The sequence below is a fragment of the Haematobia irritans genome, chromosome 4 (assembly GCF_050003625.1).
Source record: "Haematobia irritans isolate KBUSLIRL chromosome 4, ASM5000362v1, whole genome shotgun sequence".
Lineage (NCBI taxonomy): Eukaryota > Metazoa > Arthropoda > Insecta > Diptera > Muscidae > Haematobia > Haematobia irritans.
Window position 1 is genome coordinate 117,157,729 of NC_134400.1, and position 24,867 is coordinate 117,182,595.

The following is a 24,867-nucleotide window of genomic DNA, read 5'->3' on the forward strand; positions in this document are numbered from 1 at the left end:
TGCGAAATTTAATTGTCCAACCCTTAAATGTTCACTTAAAACGGCCTAATTCCGTACTTTATTCCAAAAGGATTGCATCGGAAGTGAAAAAAAAAATCAATAGGGATGCGCTTTAAAAGAAATGTTTGTGGACTTGTCCAAAAAGACTGCAAAGGAAGTGGAAAAAATCGATGGGTGCTTCTGGGATGCGCTTTAAAAGAAATGTTGTTGTGGAATAACTTCCGATTTTTTTGCTGGGAAACGAAGAAATAAACAAACATAATTTCTATATAGATGAAAATAATTTTTTTTTCTGTTTTGAAAGAATTATCCATGTGAGTGACATCAATAGCACAAAAATTATTTTTTTTACAACTTAGTAGGCAATAATATTATTTAAATATTTCTTTTGTTTTACAGATATGATTTTTTTTTTGAAAATGACATTAATGCATTTTTCTTAAAATATTTTGTCCAATGTATAATTTAAATTCTTCTTTGGTTTTACAAACTTGTTTCCAGGGGTTCCTGCTTTATTGCAGGTCCTGTATCGCTGGGCATAATACCATTGGTATCGGTATCAATCGCAGCAACTGGTATTGAAATGGAATTTCTGATTGATGAAACCCTATCGCTAACTATAAAAATAACCTCTTCTTCAGAGTTGGCTGACGCCCGCTCGTTGATAATAAAGACTCCACTTCCTTGGGAGCCCGTAATAATCGCCTTTGGTGAGCCTTTGGTTTTCTGTGGATCCTTAACAATCATACATTTTTCAGCCATCATCGAAGGGCGTGGTGTTAATATAGCGCCTCTCGGATATGAGGATATAGCATCAGTTGCGGATCTGGATCGTACATTTTTCTTAACCATAAATGACCTATTATTGCAGACATTGTTCTTACTATCACGTCGACGGATGCTGGCAATATATTGTGAAGGTTCCATTCCGGTAATTTCATATTGGCGTTGCCTTCGCGAGGACTTTGTCATGTATGATGACCTTGTTATGGAATATTGAGCAATGGGCTTGCGTTTACAGAATATTCGCAACAATTCATGACGAAACCGTTTATGGGATATCGTGTACAAGAAAGGATTGAGGCATGATGCCGTTTTACAAAATAATGCTGGTATCATGGCACGCGTGGGTGTCAAACAGCCATCTTTATTGAATATCCCACAAACGGCTACAACGGAATAGGGTGTCCAAGCCAAAAACCAAAGCAATATGACTAGCAATACAATGAGGGCCAGGCGCATTTCAGTTTTTTGTTTGTTTTTGTTGCTCTGAATATTTTCACGTGTAGCAATCACAACTTTCAGGATATGGAAGTAGCAATAGCAAATTATGTTCAGTGGGACAAACCATGCAGCTATAAAGAAGGAGAACATAAAGATACGCGCATTCATTGATCTGTCCAAATAGTCAAAGGAACATGTGGTAAAATAACCCTCCGGAACATATCGGGAGAGGCCAATCTCTGCCAATGGCATGGAAGAGAAAAACAATGCATATAGCCACACGAATGCGATCCAAAATGAATAGTAGTGGGTACTGTAATTGATGCGATTGGGATTTAGTGGATTCACCACAACATTGTAGCGGTCCATCGCAATAATGGTTAGCATTCCAATGGATGCTGTACCACTGAATCCTCCAATGAAGCCATATATTCGGCAACCTGCAAAAGGAAAATTATGTGCATTAGTAATTTCAGCAAGTGATGGTCTCAAAAAAGCATATACGGCCGAAAGTTCAGCAAGGCCTAATCTTATGTAGAAACTTCTACTAACGACTGACATCCACAATCGAATTACTTGGGTTATGGTAATACTTACCGATGGCAATGTTTCTTAAAACTTCTTAACGTCGTCTTCTAAATTGTAAGTTAGCCCATACGTGGTTTATATTAGACAAAACAAGTAAGATCAGAGTTAAGTTCGGTCCGGCCGAAGCTTAAATACCCACCACCATGGAAACGCAGAGAAATTCCAATAACATTGACTTTTTATGTTATACCCTCCACCATAGGATGGGGGGTATATTAACTTTGTCATTCCGTTGTAACACATCGAAATATTGCTCTAAGACCCCATAAAGTATATACGTATATTCTGGGTCGTGGTAAAATTTTGAGTCAATCTAAGCATGTCCGTCCGTCCGTCTGTTTAAATCACGCTACCTTCCGAACGAAACAAGTTATCGACTTGAAACTTGGCATAAGCAGTTGTTATTGATGTAGGTCGGATGGTATTGCACATGGGCCATATGGGGCCACTTTTACGTATAGACCCCTTATAAATCGACCATTAGATATGGGTTGCGGAGTCTCTTGGAAGAGCAAAATCCATTCGATCCGGTTGAAATTTGGTACGTGGTGTTAGTAAATGGTCTTTAACAACCATGCAAAAATTGGTCGATATCGGTCTATAATTATATATAGCCCCCAAATAAACCGATCCACAGATTTAACCTCCGGAGCCTCTTGGAGGTGCAAAATTCATTCGATCCGGTTGAAACTTAGTACCTGCTGTTAGTATATGCACGCAAAAAAATAATTCTTTCCTCCCAAACGAAATTTTAGACAAACAAAGTTCGTTTCTCATTTGCTTTTCGCTGTAAGGAAGTGTATTTGGAAGAAAAGTATATACTTTTTGTGTTAAACGTTTATTCTTTTCCAGGATGTAAAAACAAATTCATAAAGACAAAAAAACATTGTTTTCTTGCTAATTGCATTTTCCCTCACATCTTTCTCACATCCACGAGGTTTTTTAGTTCTTAACACCTTTTCCTGTAATCCCGTGTAAAAATTGGTGGATCTGACCAGATATTATTAGATCTGCCGCCATATCTGATTAGATACGGTAGTATATCTAGGCAGATATGGTCAGATCCGAAAAATGGTAATATCTGATCAGATCTAATTCTAAAGGAGTTAGATCTGACCAGATCTCAAATTTTGCCCACATCTAATTATATCTAATCTGATATAATTAGATGTTAATATATATAATTATATATAATTTTATCTACAAATTGTAACACTTCCCCGTTACATATAATATTACCCTATTTAATAAAACGAATTATATAATATACTATATTAATAATGGTAAAACTGTATTATTTAAATTACTATTGAGATCGTACATTTTATGTATGTTAAATAACTTAAGTTTTAGAATTCATTAAAAACAAAAAACAAAAAAACAAACAATAGTGGTCTATTTACTACTTTTGTCGTTTGATCTCGCCAAGACGTTGGGACATATCCCTCTCGACGTTTTTTTTCGATTGTGGCTCCCAATTCCGCTCTTTCGCAACCCGGAATCAAAAATCTAAAGACAGAAAAAGATTTATCAGTTAATTTGAAATTTATAGATTTGGTATAAGGGTATACTTACCAACAATAGCTTCTCTGGCCCTGTAATTTAGGGCAAAAACGGGTTCTAACTGTCTCTCCAAACCCTGTGCCCTTGGGGGTTGTCCACGCCTTCCAGCAACTTGAATACGCCTTCCAGCAACTTGCGAGCCACATGCGAAGCCTTGCGGGACGTCCCCAATGCCATGTTGTGAATGATGGCACGACAATATATGCTATTCCCAAAACATATCATCTGTAAAGAAACAAAAATAAAATTACTTAATTATTCATGGTTATGTTGAAATCATTTTATTCATTATTCCACAAAACATTTATATTTCTATCAAATCTTATCAACCTATGGATGGGAAGCATCCAGAGCATTGCAAAATATATAATTTTGTCTAAATTCATTGTTTCAAAAAAAGTAAAAGTAGGTCCAACAAAACACTTTTGACAACTATTAGATTTGCTCTTGATACTTACCTTTTCATCAAAATTGCTGCCAAGAAACTCTCCTCATCATCACTACATTGGACGGATTGCTCTACCGTAATTTCTGGTAAAGCCTGGCTTTGTTTTACAGCTTCTAGTTGATCCTCCGTCTCTCTTATGTTCTTTTGCAGAAACTCAATTTCATTTTCCTGAAAGAAAAACCATTTATTTTTATATTTATATATAGATAATAACAAAACACAAAACTTACCTCGTCACTGGACGTAGTTATGAGAAGATATTAGATTTTTATATGAAATAAAAATATCAAACTCGCATTATCAAATATTTGATATATATATTTTTTTCAAATTTAATAACACAGGCGTTGCTAATGGTGATAGTTATGGGGTGACATTTTTGAAAACAAAAAGACAGTTGTGTCTGAAAGTTAAGCATTTTATGAAGACACTTTAAAATGATATTTAAAAGGGTTTCTTGAAACTGTCGCAACATATAAAGATTGTTTGGTTATGTTCACCACTTGTTTTGATGTGCGACCAAACATACGTGCTTGTAACCAAGTATATCACGTTAATATTCTCGTAACAAACACATTATTTTTAAACACAAACATATACAAATAGTTTTTTATCCGTGTTACAGAACTGGTTCATGATTTAATGCGATATATATATAATTAGATATGGTGCTATATATAGTATATATAATTAGATATGATGTCATATATGAAGATATACAATTAGATCTTACCAGATATGACTGATATAAATAGATATAACAACATATATAATAAGATCTTGAATCAGATCTAATCATATATAACACTATACATAACATATCTCCGTAGATCTATTTATATCTACAACCATATCTGAGCAGATATAATTATATATACTTTGATATTATTAGACATGATTAGATCTCTCAATTTTTACACGGGATACCAACAATGTAGAAGAAATTATACGATTTTATAAATTTTTAAAATTTTTTTACCTTTCGCCTGGACGGAGAATCGAACCGCGGACCATGCACTTTGTAAGCCAACACACTAACCACTGAGCTATGTACCTGTTATGGTCATCAATAGATAAATATCCATATAAGTTATATTTATATAGCATAGCTTGCGGCGCCCACGAACCGAATAAACAAAGTTTATTTAACAGAAACAAACATTTAATTTGGCACCGTGGAGCAGTGGTTACTACGTCAGACTTGCATGCCAAGGGTCGTGGGTTCGATCCCTGCTTCGACCAAAGTTTATTTTTTTTTTTTACATATATTCCAGATATGTTCGGAAGATTCCGAAAAAATGTTCAACATTACATTGTAGTATATTAAATTTTGAACTGTAAAATGTGTCTTATTAAAGACCTAAAGTCAGAAAAGAACAGTGTTTGATATAAACGAAATGGACTGTGTTGTTGTTTCCAAAATAACTTTTTTTATTGAAAAAATAAAAATTTTGTAACAAACGAATTTTTTTGGTGAAAAAAGTTTAAAATTTTCGAAGCAATTCAAAAAACTCTCACAAAAGAAAAACGTTTTCGGTGCACGTTTTCCAAACGTTTTTTTCTTTGCGTGTGGTTTCTAACAAACATGCAAAAATTGGCCCATATCGGTCCATAATTATATATAGCCCCCATATAAACCGATGCCCAGATTTGACCTTCGGAACCTCTTGGAGGAGCAAAATTCATCCCATTCGGTTGAACTTTGGTACATTGCGCTAGTATATGGCCACTAAGAGCCATGCAACAATTGGTCTATATCGGTCTATAGTTATATATAGCCGATTGTCAATTACACAAAAATTGGTCCATATCGCCAAAAACAATCTACCAAAATTTTATTTCTATAGAAAATTTTGTCAAAATTTTATTTCTTAAGAAAATTTTGTCAATATATTACTTCTATAGAAAATTTTGTCAAAATTTTATTTCTATAGAAAATTTTGTCAAAATTTTATTTCTATAGAAAATGTTGTCAAAATTTTATTTCTATTGAAAATTTTGTCAAAATTTTATTTCTATAGAAAATTTTGTCAAAATTTTATTTCTATAGAAAATTTTGTCAAAATTTTATTTCCATAGAAAATTTTTTCAAAATTTTATTTCTATAGAAAATTTTATTTCTATAGAAAATTTTTGTGAAAATTTTATTTCTATAGAAAATTTTGTTAAAATTTTATTTCTATAGAAAATGTTGTCAAAATTTTATTTCTATAGAAAATTTTGTCAAAATTTTATTTCTATTGAAAATTTTGTCAAAATTTTATTTCTATAAAATTTGTTTTCAAAGTTTTATTTCCATAGAAAATTTTTTCAAAATTTTATTTCTATAGAAAATTTTGTCAAAATTTTATTTCTTAAGAAAAATTTATCAAAATTTTATTTCTATAGAAAATTTTGTCAAACTGAATTATTTACGTATTTAATCGGCCTTTTTTGTTTAATATATACCTCGGATGGACTAACTTACAATTGGTAAGACGGTGTTAAGAAGTTTTAAGATACCTTGCCATCGACAAGTGTTACCGCAACCCAAGTAATTCGATTGCAAGTTTCTATGCAATCCATGGTGGAGGGTACATAAGATTCGGTCTGGCCGAACTTACGGCCGTATATACTTGTTTTGTTTAATATATACCCCGTATTGACTAACTTACAATTTAGAGGACGGTGTTAAGAAGTTTTAAGATACCTTGCCATCGACAAGTGTTACCGCAACTTAAGTAATAAGATTGTGGATGACAGTCTTTAGTAGATGTTTCTACGCAATCCATGGTTGAGGGTACATAAGATTCGGCCTGACCGAACTTACGGCCGTATATACTTGTTTATTATTAAAAAAAATCATCGATATTTGTTAATATATACTTATATATTTTTGCAAAACACTGTATTTTATATTTATTAATATTGAATATAATTTGAATACTATCATTTGTATAATCCCATAAATCCTATTTTTATAATCCTATAGTAACTATGATTACATTTCATTTCACATTTTGCTTGTTGGTACTACAATATTGGTTCCACGTTTTGTTGTGTTAGCATTTTGATCTAGAAGTGAGTTAAATCACTTCGTTAGTAGTTGCCTTTCAGTCAGGTTACTGGTCCTTTTCTGCAGACGTTTAAATCGCCAAGAATAAAAATTTCGGACCATCCTATTATATTATCTTTTAAATCATCTATAGCTTGAGACATCATAGACCGAAAGTTTGGTCCAGGGTATGAAGGACTTCTATAAACTATAAATAATGTATGATTCTTTAAGTTTTTGGCACAGTGTATTGAAAAGTATGTTCGCCGTTGCTCCATTCCCTTTGCAAATTGCTTCCGATTCAATTAGCCTTTCAATTTGACGTATACCAAATATCAAAAAATTACATATCCTACTTTTACGACCGCTCTATGTCTTCTGAAAATTTTATGTAAATCGCTTTAGCCGTTTTCGTGCTCAAGTAATTCGGAGAACTTAAGCCATTGGTCTTAAAAAGTCGGGCAAGGGGAGGCTGCCCTCCCCGTCCAAATATCGGAAAAATCATGTACCCCATAATAATTTCATAAAATCCCCCTCGTTCTCTGTAAATATCAAGTAAAACGAAGAAGTTTAGTTTTTTCACTGAAGTTTAGATTTTTCATCCCTACCTTTGAGCTGAACATGGGATCGGGCAGCACTCAGTGATAAGAGAGAAGTTCACCAATGTGGTATCACTATGGACTGAATAGTCTACATCAGGCTGCCACCTAACGTAACCTAACCTATCCCTACCAAATATCGAAAAATAAAGTAGCCAATCTTTGTCCAGAGGCCAAACGAACATTCTCTGAAAATTTCAAGCAAATTGGAAAACTTAAGTACAAGTTGTCAAAAATTCGGGCAATGGAGAGGTCCTTCTCCCCGACAAAGATATAAAAAAAAACAAGTATATACGGCCGTAAGTTCGGCCAGGCCGAATCTTATGTACCCTCCACCATGGATGCGTAGAGATCCACAATCGAATTTTTATAAATTGTGAGTTAGTCCATAGGTGGTATATATTAGACTAAAAAGGTATGTATAGGTAAGTCTACAAATAATTACGAATCGATACGGACTTTTGCACGGTACGTAGAGAGCCAGAATTGAAATATGGGGGTCGCTTATATGGGAACTATATACAATTATGAACTTGATATGGACCAATTTTTGTGTGATTGGGGATCGATTTATCTGAGGGCTATATATAACTGTAGACCGATATGTTAGGCATGATTGTTAACGGTCATACACTAGCACAATATACCAAATTTCAACTGGCTCGGATGAAATTTGCTCCTCCAAGAGGCTCCAAAACCAAATCTCGGGAACGGTTTATATGGGGGCTATATATGATTATGGACTGATATGGACCACTTTTGGCATGGTTGTTAAATATCATATACTAACACCTCGTACCAAATTTCAACCAGATCGGATGAATTTTGCATCTCCAAGAGACTCCAAAACCAAATTTCGGGATCGGTTTATATGGGGGCTATATATGATTATGGGCTGATATGGACCACTTTTGGCATGGTTGTTAAATAGCATATACTAACACCACGTACCAAATTTCAACCACATCGGATGAATTTTGCTTCTCCAAAAGGCACCGGAGGTCAAATCTGGGGATCGGTTTATATGAGGGCTATATATAATTATGGACCGATGTGGGCCAATTTTTGCATGATTGTTAGAGACCATATACTAATACCATGTACCAAACTTCAGCCGGATCGGATGAAATTCGTCCGTCCGTTGAAATCACGCTAACTTCCGAACGAAACAAGCTATCGACTTGAAACTTGGCATAAGTAGTTGTTATTGATTTAGGTCAGATGGTATTGCAAATAGGCCATATTGGACCACTTTTACGTATAGCCCCCATAAAGTCATCCGATCCGATTGAAATTTGGAACGTGGTGTTAGTATATGGCCGCTAACAACCATGCCAATATTGGTCCATATCGGTCTATAGTTATATATTTATTTATTGATTTATCATATATCGCTTTATATATAGCCGATCCCCAATCACACAAAAATTGGTCCATATCGTTTCATAATCATGGTTGCGACTCGAGCCAAAAATAATCTACCAAATTTTTATTTCAAAATTTTCTTTCTATAGAAATTTTGTCAAAAATTTATTTCTATGGAAAAGTTTGTCGAAATAGAAAATGTTGTCAAAATTTTATTTCTATAGAAAATGTTGTCAACATTTTTTTTCTATGGAAAATTTTGTCAAAATTTTATTTCTATAGAAAATTTTGTCAAAATTGTATTTCTATAGAAAATTTTGTCAAAATTTTATTTCTATAGAAAATTTTGTCAAAATTTTATTTCTATGGAAAAGTTTGTCAAAATTTTATTTCTATAGAAAATTTTGTCAAAAGTTTATTTCTATAGAAAATTTTGTCAAAATTTTATTTCTATGGAAAAGTTTGTCAAAATTTTATTTCTATAGAAAATTTTGTCAAAATTTTATTTCTATAGAAAATTTTGTCAAAATTTTATTTCTATTGAAAATTTTGTTAAATTTTATTTCTATAGATTATTTTATCTAACTTTTAGTTCTATAAAAAATTTTGTCAAAATGTTATTTTTATAGAAAATTTGTCAAAATGTTATTTCTATAGAAAATTTTGTCAAAATGTTGTTTCTATACAAAATTTTATCAAAATTTTATTTCATTCGTTTTGTTTTGTTATTGTTGGTTTTTTTCCTTTGCCCAAATAAATTTGACAAACATTATTTTCCTCTGTTGGTTAAGCTACACTTGTAGTTTAGTCAATGCATGGTTTTAAGCTGAAATCAAAAACAACAACAAAATTTTATTTCTATAGAAAATTTTGTCAAAATTTTATTTCTATAGAAAATTTTGTTAAAATTTTATTTTTATACAAAGTTTTGTCAAAATTTTATTTCTATAGAATATTTTGTCAAAATTTTATTTCTATAGGAAATTTTGTCAAACTGAATTATATACGTATTTAATCGGCCTTTTTTATCACGTATGGACTAACTTACAATTTAGAAGACGGTATTAGGAAGTTTTTTGAGACACCTTGCCATCGGCAAGTGTTACCGCAACCCAAGTAATTCGATTGTGGATAACAGTCTTTAGAAGAAGTTTCTGCGCAATCCATGGTGGAGAGAACATACGCTTCGGCCTGGCAGAACTTACGACCGTATATACTTGTTACACTTAAGTACTTAAGTACGGGAAACGAAGGGAAAATATCGAAAAATGAAATATTGCGTTTATATGTTCAACATCTAACATTTTAAATATTTCAATTATAATGTTTTGCTTTTAAATATTAAAATCTGTTAATTTTAAAAATCTATTTATTCTGGCGGTTTCAGTAAAAAACAGTTCCTGGTATTTATGCAGTTGGTAAAATTAAGTTCAATGTGAAGATGACGATGGAAATATTTTGGTAGTGCAGAGTTGACCAAATCAGTTTATCCTAGCAACCTGATAATTGAAAAATATGAAAATATAAGATTTTCAAGCGAAACATGTTATTATATAAAATAAATATTTTTATTTCAATAATTACAACATTACGGTTTATCCACTATTACTATATGACATGCTGTGGCAGTCTCAAGCTGCAACGTACTTGGAGATTATTTCATCCTTCCACGCAATTCTTCACTATGCAGTGAAACATCTCAGAAGTGGATGACCCCGTTCGCCTAAATTTAGTCCACATTTGGGAGGTGTCCACGTATGATAAATTAATTTTAATTTAATACTATAAGCAAACGTCCCATGAAAATGTCACACTCTCTATTACTCCCACATTTCTGGTAGACACTCTCTACTTTCAACCACACTGTCAGTTTTCTAGGAAAAATTATGATATTTTAACATAATAAACATAAAAAATATATATTTCTACTGCTTCATCACCATATTTTTATACCCACCACCATAGAATGGTGACGGGGGTATAATAAGTTTGTCATTCCGTTTGTAACACATCGAAATATCGATTTCCGACTATATAAAGTATATATATTCTTGATCAGGGAGAAATTCTAAGACGATATAACGATGTCCGTCTGTCCGTCTGTCTGTCTGTCTGTCTGTCTGTCTGTCTGTCTGTTGTAATCACGCTACAGTCTTCAATAATGAAGCAATCGTGCTGAAATTTTGCACAAGCTCGTCTTTTGTCTGCAGGCAGGTCAAGTTCGAAGATGGGCTATATCGGTCCAGGTTTTGATATAGTCCCCATATAAACCGACCTCCCGATTTGGGGTCTTGGGCTTATAGAAATCGTAGTTTTTATCCAATTTGCCTGAAATTGGAAATCTGGAGGTATTTTATGACCATAAAGAGGTGTGCCAAAAATGGTGAGTATCGGTCCACGTTTTGGTATAGCCCCCATATAGACCGATCTCCCGATTTTACTTCTTGGGCTTATAGAAACCGCAGTTTTTATTCAATTTACCTGAAATTGGAAATCTAGAGGTATTGTAAGACCACAAATACGTGTGCCAAAAATTGTGAGTATCGGTCCATATTTTGGTATAGCCCCCATATAGACCGATCTCCCGATTTTACTTCTTGGGCTTATAGAAAACGCAGTTTTTGTTCAATTTACCTGAAATTGGAAATCTAGAGGTATTGTAAGACCACAAATACGTGTGCCAAAAATTGTGAGTATCGGTCCATATTTTGGTATAGCCCCCATATAGACCGATCTCCCGATTTTACTTCTTGGGCTTATAGAAACCGCAGTTTTTATTCAATTTATCTGAAATTGGAAATCTAGAGGTATTGTAGGACCACAAATATGTGTGCCAAAAATTGTGAGTATCGGCCCATATTTTGGTATAGCCCCCATATAGACCGATCTCCCGATTTTACTTCTTGGGCTTATAGAAATCGCAGTTTTTATTAAATTTACCTGAAATTGGGAATATAGAGGTATTGTAGGATCACAAATACGTGTGCCAAAAATTGTGAGTATCGGTCCATATTTTGGTATAGCCCCCATATAGACCGATCTCCCGATTTGGGGTCTTGGGCTTATAGAAACCGTAGTTTTTATCCAATTTGTCTGAAATTGGAAATCTAGAGGTATTTTAGGACCATAAAGAGGTGTGCCGAAAATGGTGAGTATCGGTCCATATTTTCGTATAGCCCCCATATAGATCGATTTCCCAATTTTACTTCTTGGGCTTCTAGAATCCGAAGTTTTTATCCTATTTGCCTGAAATTGGAAATCTAGAGGTATTTTCGGGTCACAAAGAGGTGTGCCGAAAATGGTGAGTATCGGTCCATATTTTAGTATAGCCCCCATAAGAACGATCTCCCGATTTAACTCCTTGGGTTTCTAGAAACCGTAGTTTTTATCTGATATGCCTGAAATTGTAAATATTCTGGTATTTTAGGCTCACAAAAACGTGTATCGGATTAAGTTTTTATCGGTCCATTTGGTAATGCCTCCATATAGACCGACTTAACTTCTTGAGGGTGTAGAAGGCGCACTGATCATGAAAAATGCTTGAAACTCAATGTAAAATTTCCAGATTTTACTTCTACAGATTTATGATTTCAAATCAAGACGTTATTTTATAATTTTCTAGCACACTTACAATAGATGTTAATGATTCCTCTAAAACTCAAACAAAAATGGTTCTTATAAATCCAGAATCTGATATAGTCTTCATAGGTGAAATCTTTAAATTTATCTTCGGGAAGTGTCCCCAAGTCCTCAAGCCCTCCTGAAATTTCAAAGGAAACCCTAATATTTGGTTCATGATGGTGGGTATTTAAGATTCGGCCCGGCCGAACTTACTGCTGTATATACTTGTTAAACATCAAATGTTGACAATTATATCATTGATGTCAGTTATTCTAGTGAAGACACATAAAATAATAGAATACAATAAGTTGGAACAAAGTTAAATAGCAACGTTTCCTAAACACGTTAAACATTTTTAAGGCGCATGACGTCCAAATTAATATTGAAAAATTTTAACATCTTTGGCAAAGTGATGAAAGATGTTAGATGTGTGTAGTGTAAGAGGGCTATTAGCCATTATTTCTATGCAATAATACTTACCCCAATCCCCTAGAATTGGTCCTCGCATATAATTGTTGAAAGCCGCTAAGGGACACTTGAAAACAATAATGAAATCGCTTATGGCCAAATTAAGAACCAGCAAATATGGGGATGTTCTCAATGTTTTACATCTGCAAGTGGGACACATCGACTCATCAACATCATATTATGTTTGTGAAAAAACATCCACCATCTTACCTGAGAAACATGTAGATAACCAAACCATTACCGGAGGTGCCAATACAAAATATGACCATGTATAGCGTTGCCATGACATAGTAATATCTGTCACTAGGAGGCTCAAATTGTAGCCAGAATGGATTAACACGTGCAATCAAATTGTAGTCATAGTTGCCTCTGAATGCTTTCAGAGCGGGATATAAACTGAAACGAAATGAATTAAAATCAAATTCAACGATAAAGAGCAAATGGATTCGAGTATTGTGTTTGTACTAGCCAAATAAGACCGCTGTCCCTTTTAAAAATATTATCTTAATAGATTCTGAAAGGCAGCTATTCTATATGACAACAAGTATATACGGCCGTAAGTTCGGCCAGCCCGAAGCTTATGTAGAAACTTCTTCTAAACACTGCCATCCACAATCGAATTACTTGGGTTGCGGTAACGCTTGCCGATGGTAAGGTATCTTAAAACCTCCTAACACCGTTTTCTAAATTATAACTAAGTCCTTACGTAGTATATATTAAATTAAAAACAAGTAAGAAAAGTCTAAAGTCGGGCGGGGCCGACTATATAATACCCTGCACCACTTTGTAGATCTAAATTTTCGATACCATATCACATCCGTCAAATCTGGACCAGCGTTGCCATTTTGGTCCGATCGGACCAAAATTGGTCCAAAAGATTTCTAATTTTTAAATTTGATCCGATGGTCGAACCAAATGGAATTTAGCCCATTTTGGTTCATTTTCATTTGGTCAAATCTATGAATTTTTTGAAGTATTTAAAATTTTTATCACGTAGTCAATAGTATCTATGCACTGAAAAAAAATAGTGGCGTGAGGCTGAAGACTCATTTCTCTGATATAAAGTTTGTTTCCTAGCCCAAAAGTCTGAGATATTTTTAACACTTTATTTTAAGTCGTTTCTTACTTGAAACATAAAACAATTTTCAATTGTAGTCTTAATTTGGAAATTTAAGTAGTGGTTCAGACGTTTTTAATGGGCATTAATAGCACATGAAGAAAACAGCTGGAATAATTAATAAAATTTGTTTCCTAGAATCAAGTAAAACGCAAAACTCAAATTTTCAAGTGTATTGTAACGTAGATGTGTCCTTACTTCAATTCTCCGCTTCTTTGGAATCAGAATCAATACTAAAATCATTAATGTACAGACAAAATCTTTGGAACCAACCACCAATGTTTTTTTTTTCAGTGTGGGATTAGATACCATTTCAATCACAGAAAATCGAATGAAAATTTCGTAAAAATAGTAGGATTGAGCTATATAAGAATATGGACCGCATGAAATTATGGATGCAAAGCAACACTACAAAAAATTGGATGAAAATTCGGAAAACTATTATAATCTCTCTAGAAGTAAGATCGTGACTGTTGTTGTTTTTAACCATCTTAGAGATGGTCGAAAGTTTAAGTCAACTTTTTTTATATTGAATTTCGACTTTTGATGTCAACTAAAATTGACTTTAAATTTTTTTTTTCAAATTGTCTATTTTTTCAAATTCTAAAAAAGTTGAAAAGTCGACGTTTTGACTCCTAGGTTAGGTTAGATGGCAGCCCGATGCATCAGGCTCACTTAGACTATTCAGTCCATTGTGATACCACAGTGGTGAACTTCTCCCTTATCACTGAGTGCTGCCCGATTCCATGTTAAGCTCAATGACAAGGGACCTTCTTTTTATAGCCGAGTCCAAACGGCGTTCCACATTGCAGTGAAACCACTTAGAGAAGTTTTGAAACCCTCAGAAATGTCACCAGCATTACTGAGGTGGGATAATCCACCGCTGAAAAACTTTTTGGTGTTTGGTCGAAGCAGGAACCGAACCCACGGCCTTGTGTGGGCAAGGCGGGCATGCTAACCATTGCACCACGGTGGCTCCCAACCATGACATTCATGATTCCTATGACAACTGCTAAATTATATCATTTCTTTCTGGTTTACTTAACTTTTTTAATAAAAGCACTATGTACAATAATATAATACTTTTTAAGGTATTTTCTTCGAAATTGGAAATTTGGTCCGCTGGAGGGAATTTTGGTCCGATTTTGGAAAAAATTTGTCCAAAATAAATTTTCGTTGTGGCAACGCTGATCTGGGCAGAATTTGATAGACTTCTACAAAATCTATAGACTCAAAATTTAAGTCGGCTAATGCACTAGGGTGGAACACAATTTTAGTAAAAAACAAGTAAGTAAAGTCTAAAGTCGGGCGGAGCCGACTATATTATACCCTTCACCGCTATGTACACAAACATTTGTGTTACCATCTCAACTACTTCAAATTTGTTGGGAGCTGTATAAAGGTTTGCGTTTCCAGATACAAATACTTTTAATGGAGACATTTTTTTGTATTTCCACAAAATCTCTAGAATTAAAATTTAAAGCGGATAATGCCCTGGGATGAAACACAATGTTAGTAAAAAACCAGATCGGGGATAACTATACATGACAACTATATCTAAATCTGAACCGATTTTTTCTAAAATCAATAGCGATCGTCTTTGTTCCCCAAAACGACCCTGTGCCAAATTTGAGGACGATCGGACTTAAACTGCGACCTGTACTTTGCGCACAAAAATCGACTCAGAATTTAATTCTAAGACGATCGGTATACTAAACGATGGGTCTCAGACTTTTCCTTCTTGGTTTTATATACAAATGCACAAACTTATTATACCCCACAGTGTGGCGCAGGGAATAAATATGGGAAATATGAAGCGGCAGAAATTTTAATGCAATTGTACAAAAGAGCATTTATGATTTATCACGCGATACCTATGTATTCGAGCTATAGGATATTTCGAGTAACATTTACAATTTTTGCTACTTAGCAGTGGCGATTTTACAAGGATATTGGTTAGATCTCGCCAAGATATGTAGTCAAGAGTGGGTTGTGATATATTATTTGGTCAAGTCGGGCGACTTGGAGCCTTATTAATGTTATGTATTCGAGTTATAGGACAATTTTAGTAATATTTACAATTTTTTCAACTCATCAGTGGCGATTTTACAAGGATATTGGTTAGATCTTGCCAAGATATGTGGTCAAGTGTGGGTTGCGATATATTATTTGGTGAAGTCGGGCGACTTGGAGCCTTATTTAAAACTCAACCGTTCTGTGGAAATTCTGGCATTACAGTGTATAGGATATGACTAAGATATGGGGAAATCATCACAGAGTTCTGTATAAAGTCAAGGAATTTTGGCCATATTTGTATAAACCGGAAAAACGAATATATGGAGGCTTTATCTAAATCTGAACCAAATTAGATGACACTTGATACACCTAAATATCATACTTTTACGTATAGCCCCCATATAAACGAACCCCCAAACTTGGCTTGCGAATCCTCTTAGAGAAGCATATTTCATCCGATCCGGCTGAAATTTAGTACATGGTGTAGGTATATGGTCTCTAACACTCATGCAAAAATTGGTCCTCATCGGTCCATAATTATATATAGCCACCATATAAACCGATCCCCAGATTTGGCTTGCGAAACCTCAAAAAGAAGCAAAGTTCATCCGATACGGCTGAAATTTGGTACATGGTATAAGTATATGGTCTCTAACAACCATGCAAAAATTGGTCCATATCGGTCCATAATTATATATAGCCCCCATATAAACCGATCCCCAGATTTTAACTCCGGAGCCTCTTAGAGGAGCAAAATTCATCCGATCCGGTTGCAATTTGGTACGTCGTGTTAGTATATGGTCTCTAACAACCATGTAAAAATTGGTCCATAATTATATATAGCTCCCATATAAACCGATTCCCAGATTTGGTTTGGGATCCTCTAAGAGAAGCAAATTTCATCCGATCCGCCTGAAATTTGGTACATGGTATTAGTGTATAGTCTCTAACAGCCATTCAAAAATTTGGCCATATCAGTCCATAATTATATATAGCCCCCATATAAACCGATCCCCAGATTTGAACTCCGGAGCCTCTTGGAGGAGCAAAATTCATCCGATCCGGTTCAAATTTGCAACGTGGTGTTAGTATATGGCCGCTAATAAACATGCCAAAATTGGTCCATATCGGTCTATAGTTATATATAGCCGATCCCCAATCACACAAAAATTGGTCCATATCGGTTCATAATCATGGTTGCCATTCGAGCCAGAAATAATCATGCAAAATTCTATTTCTACACACAAAGAAAATTTCATTAAAATTGAGCCAACGAAAATTTTTCATTGATATAACGAAACATTTTCATTAAGACAATGAAAATGTTCGTTAATAGTACGAAAAGTTTCGTTATATCAATGAATTTGTTTCATTGGCTCAATTTTAATGACACATTTCATTAATATAACGAAACTTTTTCTACCAGTGTATAGAAAATTTTGTCAAAATTTTATTCCTACACAGAAAAAAATATCACCAAAATATTTCCAATTAAAAAGTTAATTGAATTCGAAATTGTTTTCAATTAATAAATTAATTGGTACAAGTAACTTTTTAATCAAGATAGAAACATTAAGTTAATTAAGTCAATGATTGAAAATTTTAAAATTTTTAATTAAAAAGTTAATTGATACAATTAACTTTTAATCAAATTCGGAAGACTAAGTCAGTTTATGATGATGATGAACATTTTTTTAAATTTTTAATTAATTTTTTTTTCAAACAATCAATTGTTAATCCAAATAAAAATTCTACGCCAATTCTGAATTTAATTGAAAATAGTTACCTTTTTTTAATTAATAAATTAATTGAGTTTTGCAATCAACATCAATTAAATTTTTTATTGAATCAATTAAAAAATTAATTGAAATATGGCAATGAAATCAATTAATTCTTTAATCAAGAACTTTTTCTATGCCCAATTAAAACTGTGATTGATACTATCATTTTCGTGATTGAAGACATTTCAATTAAAAAATTAATTGGATCAATTAATTTCGTCATTGAATCAGAAAAAATTTTTTTTGTGTGTATAGAACATTTTGTCAAATTTTATTTCTATAGAAAATTTTGGAAAAATTTTATTTCTATAGAAAATGTCAAAATTTTAATTCTATAGAGAATGTTGTCAAAATTTTAAATCTCTTGAAAATTTTGTCAAAATATTATTTCTATAGAAAATTTTGTTCAAATTGTATTTCTATAGAAAATTTTGTCAAAATTTTATGCTATAGAAAATGTTGTCAAAATTTTATTTCTATAGAAAATTTTGTCAAACTTAATTATATACGTATTTACCCAAGTAATTCGATTGTGGATGACAGTCTTCAGTAGAAGTTTCTACGCAATCCATGGTGGAGGGTACATAAGCTTCGGCCTGGCCGAACTTACGGCCGTATATACTTGTTTTTTTCCTAACATTGTGTTCCACCCTAGTGCATTAGCCGACTTAAATTTTCAGTCTATAGATTTTGTAGAAGTCTATCAATTTCTGTCCAGATCGAGTGATATTTAAATGTATGTATTTGGGACAAACCTTTATATATAGCCCCAACACATTTGACGGATGTGATATGGTATCGAAAATTTAGATCTACAAAGTGGTGCAGGGTATACTATAGTCGGCCCCGCCCGATTTTAGACTTTCCTTACTTGTTTAGTGTTACAAACAATCCCACTATATTAATAGTGTTCTTCCGAAAACTATACCGAAAGAGTATTTTAATATGATTTATGGCTGATGTAAGAGAACAACATCATAAAGGGTGATTCTTTTGAGGTTAGGATTTTCATGCATTAGTATTTGACAGATCACGTGGGATTTCAGACATGGTGTCAAAGAGAAAGATGCTCAGTATGCTTTGACATTTCATCATGAATAGCCGAACGATCTGCCACAACGTCGAATTTTCAGTGAATGGGCCCTAGAAAAGTTGGCAGAAAATCCGCTTTTTTATCGACAAATTTTGTTCAGCGATGAGGCTCATTTCTGGTTGAATGGCTACGTAAATAAGCAAAATTGCCGCATTTGGAGTGAAGAGCAACCAGAAGCCGTTCAAGAACTGCCCATGCATCCCGAAAAATGCACTGTTTGGTGTGGTTTGTACGCTGGTGGAATCATTGGACCGTATTTTTTCAAAGATGCTGTTGGACGCAACGTTACGGTGAATGGCGATCGCTATCGTTCGATGCTAACAAACATTTTGTTGCCAAAAATGGAAGAACTGAACTTGGTTGACATGTGGTTTCAACAAGATGGCGCTACATGCCACACAGCTCGCGATTCTATGGCCATTTTGAGGGAAAACTTCGGAGAACAATTCATCTCAAGAAATGGACCGGTAAGTTGGCCACCAAGATCATGCGATTTGACGCCTTTAGACTATTTTTTGTGGGGCTACGTCAAGTCTAACGTCTACAGAAATAAGCCAGCAACTATTCCAGCTTTGGAAGACAACATTTCCGAAGAAATTCGGGCTATTCCGGCCGAAATGCTCGAAAAAGTTGCCCAAAATTGGACTTTCCGAATGGACCACCTAAGACGCAGCCGCGGTCAACATTTAAATGAAATTATCTTCAAAAAGTAAATGTCATGGACCAATCTAACGTTTCAAATAAAGAACCGATGAGATTTTGCAAATTTTATGCGTTTTTTTTTTTTTTAAAGTTATCAAGCTCTTAACAAATCACCCTTTATATATTGTTAGTTGTCCAGAGAGCGCCTTATAACCGTAGCTTTAGGCTATTTCTAATTTATTCTAATGTCTAAATGTATTCCACATCAAAGCAGGTTTCCCTTTGACCGGGAACCCGGGAAATTCAAAAAAAAAAATCCCGCTTTCCCGGGAATGCAAAAAGTCCGGGAAAAAACCCCTACCAAGAAATAAAATCTGGAGATCGGTCTATATGAATATACCAAAACATGGACCTATACCCACTATTTTCGGCATACATTTTTATGGTCCTAAAATACCTCTAGATTTCCAATTTCAGGCAAATTGGGAAAAATCTACGGCTTCTATAAGCCCAAGAAGTAAAATCTGAAGATCGGTCTATAAGGGGGCCATATCAAAACATGGACCGATACTCACCATTTTCGGCAAACCTTTAAAATATCTCCAGATTTTCAACTTGAAGCAAATTGGATAAAAACTACGATTTCTATAAGCCCAAGAAGTAAAATCGGGAGATCGGTCTATAAGCCCAAGAAGTAAAATCTGGAGCTCGATCTATATGGGGACTATATCAGAATATGACCGATACTCACTATTTTTGGCACACCTTTTTATGGTCCTAAAATATCTCCAGATTTTCAACTTGAGGCAAATTGGGTGAAAACTACGATTTTTATAAGCCCAAGAAATAAAATCTTGAGATCGGTCGAAATACCTCTAGATTTCCAATTTCAGGCAAATTGAATAAAAACGACGGATTCTATAAGCCCAAGAGTCCAAATCGGGAGGTCGGTTTATATGGGGACTGGTCTATATCGGCCATCTTCGAGCTTGACCTGCCTGCAGACAAAAGACTAGTTTGTGCAAAATTTCAGCATGATTGCTTTATTATTGAAGACTGTAGCGTGATTACAACAGACAGACAGCCAGACAGACAGACTGATCAAGAATATATGTACTTTATATAGTCGTAAATCGATATTGCGATGTGTTACTAACGGAATGACAAGGCGACCGGACATATCCCCCAACGGACATTTCGCCCAAAATGATTTTTGGGCGTTATGACCTCCAATGGGGCGGTCACATCGCCCAATTTTAGTTTGGGCTTTATGTCCTCCCTCATCGCGGTCATATGTCCCAAAAAATAGGCGGTCAAAACGCCCAATATTTTATGGGGAAAATAATGTCGGAATACAAATCAAAAACTGTCCTAAATGAAGTAGTTTTTATCCCCAATTTTGGTTAACTAAATACGTACGGTATTTAATTCCAAATGCCGTAACTAGAAAGACAGTGCAGATCTCGTGGTCTATAAGTAAATTAAGGAGAAAATGGTGCAAAACGCTCCACAAAGTCCTCAAGAACTTGCCAAATCAGAACATATGAGTGAATACTAAATGTGCGAAAGTGTGCCGGAAAAGATATTTTAGCAAAACACTATTATGGAAGCCGATTTGGCATACAGTCTCTTTGTGTTCCAACCCAGTAACTGAAATAATGAATGAATGAAATATGGATGATGGAGATGCTATTGTTTTATTGATGTCCCTTTTTCGGTCGTTGTTAAATTCATCACATTCAGTTCGTCCTCAAATCCTAGCGACTTTCAGTTTATTATCTTGTTCTAAACATTAAAATTGGAAAGAGATGCCTCATCTGCCTCCAAATCGCGCGTGCGAATCCTTTTTTAAATTCATCACATTCAGTTCATCCTCACATTTTTGCAACTTTCGTTATATTATCTTGTTCTAAACATTAAAATTGGAAAGAGATGAGATGATCGATTTGCTGCTGATGGGTACTTGAAATAAATCGCGCGCGCGATTTTTTTCACGTACCCATCAGCAGCAAATCGATCATCTCATCTCGTTCCAATTTTCAGTTTAAAATACATAATTTTCAATTCAGCATTTGTCTGGTTTGTTCAAAAGAAAAAAATTATCAATTTCCGAATTTTCATGTTTCAATATATAAATTCAAATGTCTTGGAGTTTAACCGACCTATTTCACGAGCGAAATAGGTCTTCGTAGTGCCACTTTAGCCGCTTTTCCATTTCAATCGTACGCTGAGAAGAAAAATGGTCAAAAATTCTGTTCCAGTCAAAAACAATTAAAACAAACGATGAAGCCAAGATATGCTAGTTTTACATCTTCTTCCAGCATATAAAGGGTGATTCTTTTGAGGTTAGGATTTTCATGCATTAGTATTTGACAGATCACGTGGGATTTCAGACATGGTGTCAAAGAGAAAGATGCTCAGTATGCTTTGACATTTCATCATGAATAGACTTACTAACGAGCAACGCTTGCAAATCATTGAATTTTATTACCAAAATCAGTGTTCGGTTCGAAATGTGTTTCGCGCTTTACGTCCGATTTATGGTCTACATAATCGACCAAGTGAGCAAACAATTAATGCGATTGTGACCAAGTTTCGCACTCAGTTTACTTTATTGGACATTAAACCAACCACACGAATGCGTACAGTGCGTACAGAAGAGAATATTACGTCTGTTTCTGAGAGTGTTGCTGAAGACCGTGAAATGTCGATTCGTCGCCGTTCGCAGCAATTGGGTTTGTGTTATTCGACCACATGGAAGATTTTACGCAAAGATCTTGGTGTAAAAGCGTATAAAATACAGCTCGTGCAAGAACTGAAGCCGAACGATCTGCCACAACGTCGAATTTTCAGTGAATGGGCCCTAGAAAAGTTGGCAGAAAATCCGCTTTTTTATCGACAAATTTTGTTCAGCGATGAGGCTCATTTCTGGTTGAATGGCTACGTAAATAAGCAAAATTGCCGCATTTGGAGTGAAGAGCAACCAGAAGCCGTTCAAGAACTGCCCATGCATCCCGAAAAATGCACTGTTTGGTGTGGTTTGTACGCTGGTGGAATCATTGGACCGTATTTTTTCAAAGATGCTGTTGGACGCAACGTTACGGTGAATGGCGATCGCTATCGTTCGATGCTAACAAACTTTTTGTTGCCAAAAATGGAAGAACTGAACTTGGTTGACATGTGGTTTCAACAAGATGGCGCTACATGCCACACAGCTCGCGATTCTATGGCCATTTTGAGGGAAAACTTCGGAGAACAATTCATCTCAAGAAATGGACCGGTAAGTTGGCCACCAAGATCATGCGATTTGACGCCTTTAGACTATTTTTTGTGGGGCTACGTCAAGTCTAAAGTCTACAGAAATAAGCCAGCAACTATTCCAGCTTTGGAAGACAACATTTCCGAAGAAATTCGGGCTATTCCGGCCGAAATGCTCGAAAAAGTTGCCCAAAATTGGACTTTCCGAATGGACCACCTAAGACGCAGCCGCGGTCAACATTTAAATGAAATTATCTTCAAAAAGTAAATGTCATGGACCAATCTAACGTTTCAAATAAAGAACCGATGAGATTTTGCAAATTTTATGCGTTTTTTTTTTAAAAAAAAGTTATCAAGCTCTTAACAAATCACCCTTTACAATAAAAACAGGATTCGATATTTGTCAATAAGAGGCATATATATCTATTAAATATTAAAAAAAAAATTAATGGATAGATGAAGTAATCATATCTAGCTTTTGAATGATTTAAAAAAATACTTTTTGTTATTTTAAACTATTGTTTATATTCAATTATATTCAAACGGTCATAACACCCACATTTTTTATGGGGCTTATGACCGCGATGAGGGAGGACATAAAGCCCAAACTAAAATTGGGCGATGTGACCGCCCCAATGGAGGTCATAACGCTCAAAAATCATTTTGGGCGAAATGTCCGTTGGGGGATATGTCCGGTCGCCGAATGACAAACTTATTATATTATGGAGGTCATAACGCCCAAAAATCATTTTGGGCGAAATGTCCGTTGGGGGATATGTACGGTCGCCGAATGACAAACTTATTATACCCCCGTCACCATTCTATGGTGGTGGGTATAAAAACATATATATGAGGGCTTTGTCTAAATCGAAGAGAAATTTTAAGTTGCGGGGTTCATATGAGACTAAATAGGTTGAAAGGAGTTATATCTACATCCGAACCGATTTCAACCAAAAGTGGCGTGCATAGTTAGATATAGAGTATATTTAACATACTCCCTATGTAAAGTCTCGCGTAAGTCGGAGTAAAACGTTGCTCGATATGGTCTTAGGGGTGTAAATCGGGAGGAAGATATAACATATATGGGGGCTATATCTAAATCTGAAATGATTTCAACCAAATGTAGCATACATAGCTAGACTGTTAATTATACTCCCTGTGCTAAATCTGAACTGATTTCAACCAACTATCAGTTATACTCCTTGGGCAAATCTTAAAACAAATCAGGGTAAAACACTGGCTTCTGTTGGCCTTAGGGAGATTTTTGTTTTCGATTTACGTCGGAGGTTACCGGGCCTAATTTCTGTGAAATTTATGTACAGAGTACTCCATTTATATTTATATTGTACTTACCTTTCATTTAATTCGATTAAACCATTCTTGGATGAATTGACATATTTTGTGCAGCCAGTTACATTGTTGGGTATGCAGAGGAGTTGACTTGAGGTGTAATTTTGCCCTTCGTACATATCTTCTGGTAAATCCGTAATAATAGCGGATGTGGTATTTAGCATTGTATAAATGCCATCAACTGCAGTCAAAGAGAAGAGCATGACTGTTAAAACCACCCTGATGTCTATGCCATTCAGGCGAAAAGGACGGACCTGTGTACAAGTTTTTTCGGTCATTTCAACGGCATTGTTTTCAAGAGATCTACTCCTCCGTCTCGTTTTCCTTCGATATGAATAAAGAGCTGTAGTCTTTATGTCAACACCATTGTTAGGCTGATTGGAACTTGACATAGCGACACTTTCTAGAGTCATCTGGTTTCCGTCTCTTTATGCGAGTTCTGTAGGGGTAAACGTTAAAGTTCTTCTCAATTTGTTTCGAAAGCAATTGTAGCTGCTCGTAACTTTTCATTGGATAACTTGTGTCCTTTAACTTTCAGCCCGAGAAACTTTACAACACTCTGCTAAAGTTTTGCCAATTGTCAGCCAAATAGTAATACCTCAAATAGGATTGAATATCGATGATTGAGCGAACTGTTCTACTTTTTTTTTGTTCTCAAGGTGCAGCAAACTTCTATTCGTAGGCCTCAATACAATGATGG

At 34.8% G+C, this 24,867-nt stretch overlaps 1 protein-coding gene and 1 long non-coding RNA gene across 2 annotated transcripts; both read right to left on the reverse strand.

Moving 5' to 3' along the window:
* Positions 1-330: 330 nt before the first annotated feature.
* On the reverse strand, positions 331-24,867 carry Rh7 (G protein-coupled receptor family protein rhodopsin 7). The gene is made up of 4 exons (XM_075307515.1): positions 24,171-24,867; positions 13,121-13,306; positions 12,923-13,053; positions 331-1,664 (listed from the first exon to the last, which is right to left on the reverse strand). The coding sequence occupies exons 1-4, from the start codon at positions 24,578-24,580 to the stop codon at positions 484-486; spliced, it is 1,908 nt and encodes a 635-aa protein (XP_075163630.1). The 5' UTR covers positions 24,581-24,867; the 3' UTR covers positions 331-483.
* Positions 3,080-4,677, reverse strand: LOC142236244 (uncharacterized). Its single transcript, XR_012721955.1, has 3 exons — positions 3,834-4,677; positions 3,388-3,600; positions 3,080-3,321 (listed from the first exon to the last, which is right to left on the reverse strand). It is a non-coding gene; the product is annotated as an uncharacterized LOC142236244 (long non-coding RNA).